The sequence below is a fragment of the Ursus maritimus genome, unplaced genomic scaffold (genome assembly GCF_017311325.1).
Source record: "Ursus maritimus isolate PB19 unplaced genomic scaffold, ASM1731132v1 scaffold_25, whole genome shotgun sequence".
In the NCBI taxonomy this organism is placed as follows: Eukaryota; Metazoa; Chordata; class Mammalia; order Carnivora; family Ursidae; genus Ursus; species Ursus maritimus.
In genome coordinates this window covers 19,903,689-19,916,229 of record NW_024425008.1, presented here as the reverse complement: position 1 = coordinate 19,916,229, position 12,541 = coordinate 19,903,689, and the positions used below count along the sequence as shown (strand labels likewise).

The window sequence follows — 12,541 nt, the reverse complement described above, 5'->3', positions numbered from 1 at the left end:
TTTTTCTAAGAAAAAAAACTACACACAAGGGCCTGGGGGGCGAGTGGGGAAACCCAGATGTGCCAACTCTGAAACCCACAGCTGTGCTTTCAGATCTTGAAATAAATCTGTTTCCAAGAATGGAGGTTTCTGTTGTTCACATTTATATCTTGACTCATGCAAAAACATCAATGACGTCTTTATGTTCCAGGTTCAAATCCTTATTTAGGACACTTGAACCTCATACCTAGCACTTACAAGACTTCTGAGACATTCTTTTCAATCCTGACAGGCTAGCAATATTGAGAGGTAGGGAGAAGGCAAGGGAAACTGCAGTGAGCAATAACAGAAGATAATTATATGAATGTTCTGAAGTCAACTAGCTGACCACATTCTACGAGAAAAAATTATGTGGGGTTTTAAGAGTTTAATACACAATTCAGCATTAACTGTTTAAAAGAAATTAATCCAGACCAAAAATATTTGGCCACTAGGAAAATCAAGAGTTTGGCTCAAAATGTAATACTAACAATAAATTACAAGGTTGGTAGAATCCCAAAAATTCGTAAGATTAACTTGACTTTCTAAGTGGTGGCAGAAATACTTAAGAACACAGCAGCACCTCCGTTTGAGCTGGTAGATTCTAAAGCTCCTTTTTCCTTGCCTTAAAAAAAAGTTGTTTGTTTTTTTAGTGGCTTCTACTACAGAAATTACTTCTAATTATTTACTTGCATATATTCACGTATATGCTGTTACATAGCATTAGCAAATGTCAAGGCTAGTATAATCAATCAAATTATCGTTAAGGAAGTTAAAGGAGAGAGGCTGCTTCTCATCCAGTTGCAGACTGAGGACTCATTTTAATGACTTCTCAGAAAAAGGCTAAGGGATAAATAGGCATCACACCAACCCCAAGTTGAATGGTCAAACTGTTGTTACAGCTCTGATGTCCAATTTCCCCACAACATTAATTATAGCCAAGGTCAGTCAAGGTTCTGTGGGGTGGCTGACTGTGCTCCCAGAAGCAAAATTTGAGATCCAATTTCTCACTGTCCACAATTTGCATCATCTGGACATTTTATCCAAGTATCTGATGCTTCTCAGCTGGAACATTGTAGCTCAATTTACTTTTTGAGTTGGCTGCTAGGAAATTAGGGCCAGATTTATAGCCTATTTCTAACATGCATTTTGTGTGCCAAGTTCACTCCTGGTTTAATGCTTTCACTTCCCCTTTATCTAGATTGTCTTACTTAATCCACGTAAACATTATCATTGTGTGTGGCTCTGCAAGCCCTCTCTTAATAACTTTTTGGGACAAGGCAATGAATAAAACTTAAGATACATCTCACTATATATCACAGGCTAATTCAGGTTGAAGACCTCACAGATTTAGAAGGTGGTAATAGAGGGACACCTGGTTGGCTTGGCCAGTGGCAGCATGACTCTCGATCTCAGGGTCATGAGTTTGAGCCCCAGGATGGGTGTAGAGATTACTAATGAAGTGGTAATAGGGCGAAATAGGTAAGGGGATTTAGAGGTACACATTTCCAGTTATCAATATTTGGCCACTAGGAAACTCAAGAGTTTTGCTCAAAAGTGGTAATAGGGCTAGATAGGTAACGGGGATTAAGAGGGACAAACTTCAGTTATAAATCATGATATAATGTACAGTGTACGGAATATAGCCAATAATACTATAACTTTATACAATGACAGATGGTGACCAGAATTGTGGGGATTTTATAATGTTAAAAAAAAAAAAGGTAACATTTCTTAGCAAATTCATATTATCCCTACAACAAAATTCAACTTATAATAATCTGAATTTGGAGAGTTAAAAGTAAATGAAAGATGGATTCGAACTGCCCCAAATGAATGTTCCCAGAAGCTTCTAAAATTCCAGAAAGGTCCATTGAAAACGGAATCATTCAGATTAAAAAAAAAAAAAAGTCTGACTGGAAAGGTGCTTGGTCATGGCACGTTATGGCATACAGGATAACCAGAGGTGGAGTCTTTATTTCACAAGTTTCAAGATACAGTACAAAACGAATCTGTACATCTCTCTATTAACAGGATTTGTTTACACAATTATATTACACTTCACCAGCCTTTATACCGTATTTAATTAAATACAAAATAAATTTACAAAAAAGTCTACCATGGTGTTCCTTCCAATGCCAGCTGATGGTCTTTTTAAACTTCTCCTAAATATTGATAGTGGTTATACCTTGATCGTATCGACATTATGATTTCTTTTTTTAAATCAAAGAGACTAGTGTCAGCTTGTCTGTCATTCCAGATAAGAAAAACAGTGCATGTGAGATGACTTCCTGCACATGACCAGGACAACCTTCTCATGCACACAAAATTGGGAGTTTTGCAAATTGTCACTTTAAAAATACAAATCAGTTTTGCTTGGGATATTTTAGATTTTCTTGAAATACCAAGTGAAAGGAGAAATTTAGCTTCAAGAACTATTACACATTTAAAATTCAGGTAGTGACTCAGACACTATGGTGTTTGGAAATTTTATATTTCCATTTATATTGGAGAGCAGTGACTGAGGAAAAAGATTTTCATGAAGACAGAGGTTTCTTTTGCTTTATTTCTTGCATTCTTCTAGTCCTAATATTGTGCAACACATGTTAAACTCACTTCCAGAACAAATACGAGCTGTCGTTGCGGCAAAAGTAGCCCACATTGCTCTTCTTGGCAGGTAAAGGGGCTGTTTATCTGACACTGTTTTGAAATGTGCACGTGAAACATTAGTCCAAACCTCTGTAAAGGAAGTTTTTTGCAGATGGAGCTCGACAGTACTACACATGCCACACACATGAAGAGCTGTGGTCTCCATTTACAGGCTTGCATGCATGCTTCCAAAACGCTGGTTTGAAGAACAGATATAAGGAGCAAAGAAAGGAGGGAAAAATGAAGCAAAAAAAAAAAAAAAAATCCTACACAAAATACTTAGGTTTCCTGGAGGCAACAGCAGCTCCTTAATTAAATAAAGCATCCGATCATGGTCAGATCACGGTAGAAGTTTCTACAACTTCCCAATGGTACAGAGCTAGAACAACTGAGCAGTAAAACTTCCACAAATTAACCTTATACGCATGAGGGTAACAAATCCTCAAGCGTATTAAGGTAAATGATTCCAAAGTTAATCTCATTCAAGTGCTAAAATGATGAATTTTGGGGAAAAAAAAAGGCATTTACTTTTTCTGTGCCATTGAATATTAACCAAAAATAAGATAAGCCTTACTCAGAAAACAGAAACAAAAGTTTCAAACACAGAAAGAAAACAAAAAACCCAAACACCAATGCTACCTTTGTAACATAAAATAGAATCAAACGGTGGTCTCGAGACTCTGAAAACAGTTAACTAACCACAAACCAAACACAGGAGAATATAAGCTAAGTACTCCTGTCGTGACCTTCGAAGGCAGGAAGACAGGCTAACGGGGTCAGGAGACAGGCTACCACAGAGAAACGAAGCTGCACTCAATCTGCTAACTCTAAATTCTAACATTAAAACTCCTGAATCCCGGAGTTAGTTTCATGTCACTGACATTAACTAGCTTTAGTTACTGTCATTTTATTCAAATGGATGCCATTTGATTAGGTAAGTATTGAGCATTATTTTAGGAGAAACACCAAACCCAGTTCCTACTTGCCTAGGTATTATGTCCCATGAACAGAGAAGAAAAAGGGAGCAGAGTATTTTGCTACAGTCGTGAGGACTGAAGTCACAAGCCATAGAACAAAGTTATTTTAAATATACTGTTCAAATTTCCTGTTGCAAATGACCCAGGGGTCAAGCAGGCAGTGGAAACAAGCCAGGAAGAGGCTATGTGGAATATCAGTAATAAAAAGGACAGGGCAGGTAGTGGTACACTAGCAGGAAGTCTGTTATTGCATGAAGAACACGACCGCGCCTTCCCACTGGCTTTAGGTAGTGCACGCTGCTTTAGGAAATGTCCCTTCGAAGCACGAATGGAGGGAAGTAAAGCCAGAGATACAAAATGTGGCTAAAGGAGAAATCAGGTGGATGGATGGTAGAGGGGAAGGAAGGGAAGTTCAGTCATCTTGGAGGGTTTTAAAACATTTAAATACATTAGGACAGTTCCTTCGAAATGAAACGTGGCCGCTCCCGTGAACTCGACTCATCTTTGAAGGGTGGGGAGAAGAGGCAGTGGTGAAGACACCAACGTATTGTACCAACCGCACTCAAATTTCTCTCAGCATAAGAGGTCAAACCCGTCTTACTATTCAAGAGCTGCCCAAAGCAACAGGACGCTCTGGAGGGTCAAACTTCCTACCTTTCAGATATGCTCTTATACACATGGTCCTGCGACCACCTCTTCAAATTTGGAAGCAATTATGTGGGAGTAAAGTTTGCTTACCAGGTTTCTCATAATACTCTAACACACACACAAGAGCGTACGACTTCACATTGAAAGCCTTCATGTTCATTACAGACTCATTAAATCTAGTTCTAAATACAACCCCAACTTCAAAAACCAAAGTCTTACAACTCTACAGGTAATAAGCTCTTCAAGTTTTCTGGCAGATGAGGGATTATGGAAAAAAAGAGTAGAAAGTTTACTATAAACAGACTGAGGTCAGGAGGCATAGAAAGCCTGCTCAGATACTAACGTAGTCTCAGACTAGACCTAGGCTGGTGAATACCACCATCTGACAATAAAAAGAAATACAAATTCGGTGTACATTTAAATTTCTTCATTTGTAGGATATGTGAAGTCCTCGATTTTCTCTGTTGTTGCTGTGCTCCACACTATTTAACCAGGCAATTCTCAAGTGTCACAGCCTTGATTTTTCTACAGTTACCAGTGGGAGGGTGGTGCATAGGACAGCTAAGGAAGTGGCTGACTTTCTACTGTAATAGAAAACTGCAGAAGTAAAAATCGACCTGAACAGTATAAACAGGCTTTGGCTTTCCTTAAGCACTGAGTTTAATGCATCTTAGTTCTCTGAGTTTCAGTTTTGTAATGGTAGTCACTGTATGCCACATCCTGGCAATCATATTTCAAATCAAAAGAATTCAGGAGGGTGAGATCTGTTCTTTTGCAGTAAGAAATGCAAAGTAAAATCCTGGGAACAAATGCTTCATCTTTCGGGAAAGTGTGTCTATCATCTTGGTACCCCACCCAGAGTTCTTTAATACGGTTTTCTAATTTCTCCCACTTAGTCCATCCTCTGGCTTCTGGATCAAGGCTCTGTATACTCAAAACAAACAAGCAAATTACAGTGAGTAAGTGGGGGCAAATTCACATGTTAGCTCAAGGAGTCAGTTCACGTTTTATATATTCCATTCCAAAGAAGTGAAGTTCACATAAAACTCTTTAACACGCCTTTCAGTCTTTGAAGGAGAGAAGTATGGCATAAAGTATGACAATCACCAATAAGAAACCTCCCAGCCTTCCCTTTTAAAATAACCAATATGTGAGTATGTACACTTGCATGTGGATTTGGTAAGAGTTCCTCAGTTATTGCAGTTCTGAAACGATTTGAAGACTTTTTTTTGTTTGTTTTTTTTGTTTTTTTTTTACTTAAAAGGCAAGTTCTATTTTCAGACTTTCAAACATGTTAAGGTTAAACTTGCAACTAACTGGTTTTTCCTTTTTACAGTGATCAGTTTTTAGTGTTGATGCGCAAGACCTTAAAGGTGGTTGATAGAAGAACTTATGCACATTGAGAGAATGACCGAAAGGACCCAAGAAAGACAGCTGGGTACAGCAGACATTGAGTGTCTCATATGTTTCCAGAAAAAGGGGGGGGGCACTGAGAGCTGTTATTCCATACGGCACTGAAACAAACATTCAACTCAGTTTAGGTGAGAGTTACTTATCCCTGAAAATAAAGGCATCAGATTCTAAGCAGCTTTAGGAATTCAATGCTTCCTTGTGCCTCTTCCAGGAGGTGACCGCTGATCCGAAGTCCTAAATCAAATGCAAGTGTTCTCAGCAAACAATTTCCTTGGTGGTCACTGATCAAGGCTGGACACGGTGGCTGTTACTGTGGTGGCTGCTGCTCTGGTGGCCCCTCCTGCTGTGGTGGCACTGGCCGTGGCCCTGGAGGCCTGGGGAGAGGCATGTCTTGGTGCTGCCTCTGCCTGTAAGCTATAACTGTTCCCAGGAGCAACGCGATGATGGTCATGAGGTAAAGGTCCCACTCAGGTCCCAAAAGCTGGTCCATGTCAAGTTGGGTGAACATATCTCGAATCTTAATGAGAATAATATAAAAATCATTATGATCACTAAAATGTCAGAGAAGGAACTAGGAAAAAGTTACATCACAAATTAGAGATGAATACAGAATGTATTAAAGTCATTGGTTTTAGGAATATTTCGCAATGCAATTTTAAAAAATGGCTTTAAAAGCTTTCAACTGAAACTCAAAAAATAACTCGTCTCAGGAACTGAGTTATTATTTTGTAACAGTAGGTGATACAAAGTGTCTAACAGAGTTCCTTTCCATCAGTAATCCAACTCACTCATTTCCTACCATTTTTCACAGAAAATACTTGCAAGGAATACTGGGGACAGTGGAGAGCCAAGGGGGGCAGTGATCAGTGTCTCTGCATGCCTGTCACTGAGCTGTCATGGCGGCACACCAGCTGAGAAGCCCCGTTCTCATGACTGCAGGGGATTTCACGTCTTCTATCATGTAACTGACGACAGCAGGAATTTCAACGTTTGGTAGCTGAATGACTAATGCTTTTTAAATAGGATTTCACTAAATCTTTAACACCTGAATTTGAACTTAAAAGTTATGTTCTTCGTCTATGATACTTTGTTTTACTGTCACTTAAGAGAAGTCACTCCTGATACTTTCGGACTGCTGCCTACCTACAAAGGAAATAAACATGGGGTATAAGCCTTTATATCGAAATAAAGTTATATTTAAAATGTCCCCATAATATATATTTGTAGGTACAGCTGCTAAATTTTTCTGGAAAAAGATTATAAGAAACTATTAACTGTGTTTCCTGGGGTGGGACCTGTAATAGGAGGTTTTGTGTTTTCTGTACTTTCTCCTATCTTACTTATCACTCTCTCTCTTTTTTTTTAGTTGGAATATCTACATGGTAGGATTTTGGAGCATTTTATTGTCTTCTTTATACTTCTGTATTTAAGAAAAACAACAAAAATTGAATACCGCCTGACCAAATCTTGGACTATAATCAGCAGTTTCTTAGTCCTACAAACTGTGAGAGACAACGGTCTGCAATAGCCCCGAGAGAGAGAGACAGCAGGCTGCCACACTGTTAGCTTTTCAGTTAAAGGAGCAAAGATTGTTTCCATTACTGGAGGGTACACCACGCCTGGTTCATGCTATCAAGCAATTATATACTTGCCATTACAAATGTATAAGCAATAGGAAGGACGGAGTCCATGCATGGAGGCCCTCAACAGCACAGGATAGGGCTGCAAAAAGGAGCAGCATGGACTCCAGTTACATCTGTGTCACACAGAAGGAACAGCCTGTTCTGGAATTGAATGCTCAAATGGTCTATCAACCTGTCCTGAAAGATATTAACAAAAGGTTGAAATATCATCCTATCCTGGTCTGGAGTGAACTCAAGTTAAATAGCCCTTGTTTCTGCATACATTTTAGGATTTTCAGAGTTAAATCCTGCATCAGTTAATCCATTATGAGGAAGTAGAGGTAAAGCACATGTAAACCAGGAGAACCCAAGAGCACCTACCCAGAAACACAGGTAACTTAGGTCAGTGGTTTTGAAAGGAATGGGGAACCCACCTCTTATCCGGGTTCTACCATCAGCTTATTTATGTAGTTCAAGGTATTTTTAGAGAACAAAGCTCCAGTGGTGTTTTAAACATGGTTCACACTATCAGAAGGACCTGAAGTACAACAGTCTGAGCAGGTTCTTGCATTCTACTTCTCCCCTTTTTAAAAATTCTCTTTTAAGGGACTGGTCTGAGTCATTGCTGGGTATTTGACTTACTGTTTACTGAATTTAGTTAACTACTGTTTCAAATGGCCAAGGGTTGGTCTCTGTTTTCTCTAAATCAGAAGACACCTGCATCAATGAAAACTGCTTAGCACCTGGAGCCACTGTCAAATGCTACCTGGAAAGGTACTGCTCCGTGGCTACCTTCACCCCATACCCGATGCAGTCTCCTGCTACTTCACCTGGGGGAAAAAGGGAAAGCACCAGACACTGGCAGGATACAACTCCCCTCTCCCCAAACTTTTTAGATATAAACCTCTGGACTGAGCAGCTTATATCATTTATATTTTAAATAGAAGAGGAATGGAGGGGTGCCTGGGTGGCTCAGTTAAATGGCCAACTCTTGATTTTCAGGTCATGATCTCAGGATCCTGGGATAGAGCCCCAGGTCAGGCTCCATGCTCAGCAGGGAGTCTGCATGAGGATTCTCTCCCTCTGCCCCTCCCCCCTTCGCACATGCTCTGTCGCTAAAATAAAAAAAAAATCTTAAAAAAAAAAAAAAAGAGGCATGGAACACTTACATTTGTTTCCCGTATGTACTGCAAGAAATACACCACACCCAATTTGCATAGTGCTAGGAAGACTGGTACTTGTGCGTCTGGGCTGGCTTCAGCGGCCATGTCATAAAAACGTTTTGCAAGGTGAATATCCTAGAATATAGGTAATAAACCAAAATTCATCTCTTGTTAAAAGAAGTAAAAATAAAATTGTTTAGTTTACACATTCAGATATCAGTTTATATATTTAGAACATTTATTTTACCTTTTAGGTTTTCATTTTAAAATTCCCTGTACCTAAAGGAAAAACCCGACCTGTAATTGGGTAATATTTCTTAAATTATCTAACTGCTTAATTTTGAAAATTTTAACTGAAAAATTTTAAGATTTAGCTCATGTTCCTCCTGCCTAATGTCCCATTTGCTGTGCAGATGTGCTGTATACAGCTACATACCTATGCATAACATAGGTCAGTCTCAAGATTTCTGGGGGCCACCTGTTAAGTCTCGAGTTAATTTTTCTTACTTAAAACTTCAGTCAGTATAAGCAATTTCTGGTTTCAGTTTGGAGCAGCGATCTTCGAACCTAGTAACATGTTCATGGATAGTGTTAGGGGACTCCCATTCTGCGTTTCTCTGACATAGACATATTTCTGTAAAAGGTGAAACAAGTCATTATGAATTCTGGCCCAGACTGGAGTGCTCTGCATACAGATAAAAGCAGAACGGCACAGTGGGGTGCTGTGAAATTTTCATTTTACCACCTCGCCTTTTCTATGCCCCAACTATTGTCAAAGAAGACCGAACTCCAAGGAAAAAAGAATTCCATGAGACATGGGAAAGAAAGGCTAAACATTAAAAAGGACTTTTTCCACACAGTTCAACATAAGCAGTTACTTTCAGCTATTCCCTAAACTGTCGCTAGGGTGTGTCATTAGTTAAAAAGAAGGTTCTTTTCTGTTACTAACAGTTATAATATAGTTAGTCTGGTTTTTAAAAAAAAGTACCAAATTTTTTTTGGATTGCCACATTTTTCAAGATCATGGATCAAACTTTATGTGATAACATCAACTTCTGTGTGGATGATCTAATAGGGTAATTAAATCTTATCAATTACATCCTGAATTATTTATTCCATATAAACCAATCCTCATTTTATCCTTAATATTTTTCTAGCTGTACTAGATGCTGGACTGAATAGTTTTTAGTAGTATGAATGCTTCTTTCTTTAAAAAATGGGGGAAAAAAGGAAAAGGTGATCATAATGTCTTACAAAAATGAATGGAGTCATTCTGATTTTTATACACAATTAATTATTCTTAAAAGTTGCATCCCAGAGTTCCCTCCCCCATTCTCATCTATGAAATTCTATGTTTTTTATCATAATCTTTATTCACGAGAATTTACATAAGCTTATACATTATATTACAAATTAAATTATGAGAATTCACATTGATTAATTTTCTTGGCTTCTAATCTATTATAAAACCAGACTGTTAGAGTTCTATTACTTAAATTTTGATTGCTTTCAGTAAATTATCACGAAGTATATCCCATAAAAACCGTAACTTTGTATCTTTATATTAGTCATCAAACTATTAATTTTATTTGAATTAAAAAAATGAAGTCAGACTTGCTGACAGAAGCCAAGTTTTATCTGGCTGACTGGCCTGACAACTAAGAGAGGCTTCAGTAACTTGGTAACATGGCAGAATCTTCCCCAAGCTGAATGCACTCTGCCTGCAGTTCCAGAGTATTGATAAAACTATATTTAATATTGAATATAAATATATACATATATTCAAACTATAATATTAATATAAATGTAAAATATAAAATTTACATATAGGGATTAAAAATTAATATTCAAATGTAGTAAAATAAAAGGTACTGGGACAAAAAATAGTGCATTAGCAAAATGAAAACGAACAACTTGCCCTTAAGCACATTAGGTCAATAAAATGTCTCTAAGTGACAGAGTGAGGAGTATAATCAGTTATTTGATAAATCCTGGTGAAGCCTTTCGGCACTCCACCCAGAAACTGAGAAGGTGAATGACTCCAGTGACCAGGGAATAAACACATTTTTTGCAAGTCTCTAGTTTCCAACTCCTTGCTTTCAACAAGAGTGAAGGGGGACTTAACCAAGTTTCAGTGATAGATCATTGAAAATAATTTTAATGACAGATCACTCTGATTTTTGGCACATGTTATAGACTAAATGTTGTGTCCTTCCTAAACTTCTATGTGGAAAATCTCCCTCCTGTGAGGGCTGGGATTAGGAGGTGAGACCTCTGAGAGGTTATCAGGATTAGATAAAGTTGTAAGGGCAGAACTCTCATGAATGGGATTAGCATCCTTAAAAGAGTCTCTTAAGCGCCTGCTGCTTCTTTCCTGCTCTTTTCCCAGGTAAGGACAAAAGCCAGAAGACCTTTGTCTCTGGCCCAGGAAGCAGGGCCTCGCCAGACACCAAATCCACCGCCACCCTGCACTGCAACTTCGCAGCCTCTAGAACTGTGAGAAATCCTGCTACTTAAGCCGCCCAATCTATGGCATTCTGTTATAGCAGCCCGAAAGAAGACCGCACATAACTCTAAAGCAGTTTAAAGAATTAAGTGACCTTGCTCTAAGATTCCTCCCATTCGTATATGCTTGTTTACGCGAACAAGATTCCAGTCATACATTTGTAAAAATGAAAAATGAAATTCATGCTAAATCTACTCAATGATGCTGAAACTAATTTTTAAAAGATGCTCCATTCATCTCATTAAAAGATGCATTTTCAGTAATTACCACAAAAGGAAAATTTTATGAAATTTATAGTATTATGTTGATTTATTCAATACTGTATTGATAATTAACCAACTATGACTAATAATATCTCATGAATTTTTCTTAACACTTAGAGCCTATCATCATAGGAAATAAAATTTAAAATCTAAGTTTAACATGCTTTGTTTCAGATAAGTATAATCTATTGATAAGTAAAATATCTAAGTATTAAAAACATTACATTACTATGTGATGTTATGGGAATAATGGACTGAAAATATGAATTCAGGAAGAAAAGGAAAAGATACCATTTTCATTTAATAAATTTGCTTTAAAAAATTAATGAGAGTATAAAAATTTTGGTATTTAGAGTAATTTAGTCACTTTTTTTAATTTTTAGAGAGTGTTGGTGCTTAATATAGCTAGAATTTAGACCCTTTGGAGCTTCTGATGAAAATTTTTAATGTCAAATTAAAAATGTGTAGGAGAACACACAGTTTATTAAAATTCTCTTCAGGGCATAAAGGCAAAAACTTAAGCCCATGGGTCTAAAGAACATTAGATTGTATTAGGAAAGCAGAAGACTCAGAAATACATTTTTATCAGTACCAAACGTCTTAATTTATTTTGAAATAATTCAGAAACAATAGAATTTGGCTGAACATGGACAGACAGTTTCTCAAACAAGGAGTTACCAATCGAGGCAGCACTGCATTTCCGTTTTAATCTGTTTTTGGCTTACTATCCTAAACACAGCAGTGTGTGTTTGATGATGAGAGAGATGCAAGGATGGGCTTCTGAAATATTACAAAACTGTCTCATAACTTGGTACCTAAAATCTGAGCACATTCCAAAGAAAGCCCGTATTCTATAAAAATGCAGACGATTCCCCCAAATCACAGTTACATCAGTCAAACATTTGTTTTGAAGCCACACTCACCTGTTTAATGCCTAGTCCTTTCTCATGCATATATCCCAGATTAAACATAGCTTGTGCGCTGTGTTGCTGCTCAGATGCTAGACGATAATGAATAAATGCAGTCTCGTAGTCTACATCAGTGCCAAAGCCATAGAAATGGTAGTCTCCAAGCTTAATTCTAGCCACGGTATAGCCTTAAACAAAAATTAAATGCAAAATGCCAATCAATAAAGTGTGTTTCAAACAGATCAAACCATTATTTTTCCTCCTGTTAACATGTTTACATAAAACAGAATTTTAATTTGTAGTACATAGACTTTACAACTAATCCTTCAGCCAAGCTATAAATTCAAGCAAGACTTAAACTAGAGGTGTTGCTC

General features: G+C 37.7%; 1 protein-coding gene across 1 annotated transcript in view; it reads right to left on the bottom strand.

The window, feature by feature from the left end:
- Nucleotides 1-1,975: 1,975 nt before the first annotated feature.
- SEL1L (SEL1L adaptor subunit of ERAD E3 ubiquitin ligase) overlaps nucleotides 1,976-12,541 on the bottom strand; it is a 52,644-nt gene continuing 42,078 nt past the window's right edge. Inside the window, exons 19-21 of the mRNA XM_008699035.2 lie at nucleotides 12,183-12,355; nucleotides 8,497-8,625; nucleotides 1,976-6,222 (exon numbers count right to left, since the gene is read on the bottom strand). Coding sequence (XP_008697257.1) covers nucleotides 6,013-6,222; nucleotides 8,497-8,625; nucleotides 12,183-12,355 — 512 coding nt within the window. The 3' untranslated portion in view covers nucleotides 1,976-6,012. The remainder of the gene's footprint in view (nucleotides 6,223-8,496; nucleotides 8,626-12,182; nucleotides 12,356-12,541) is intronic.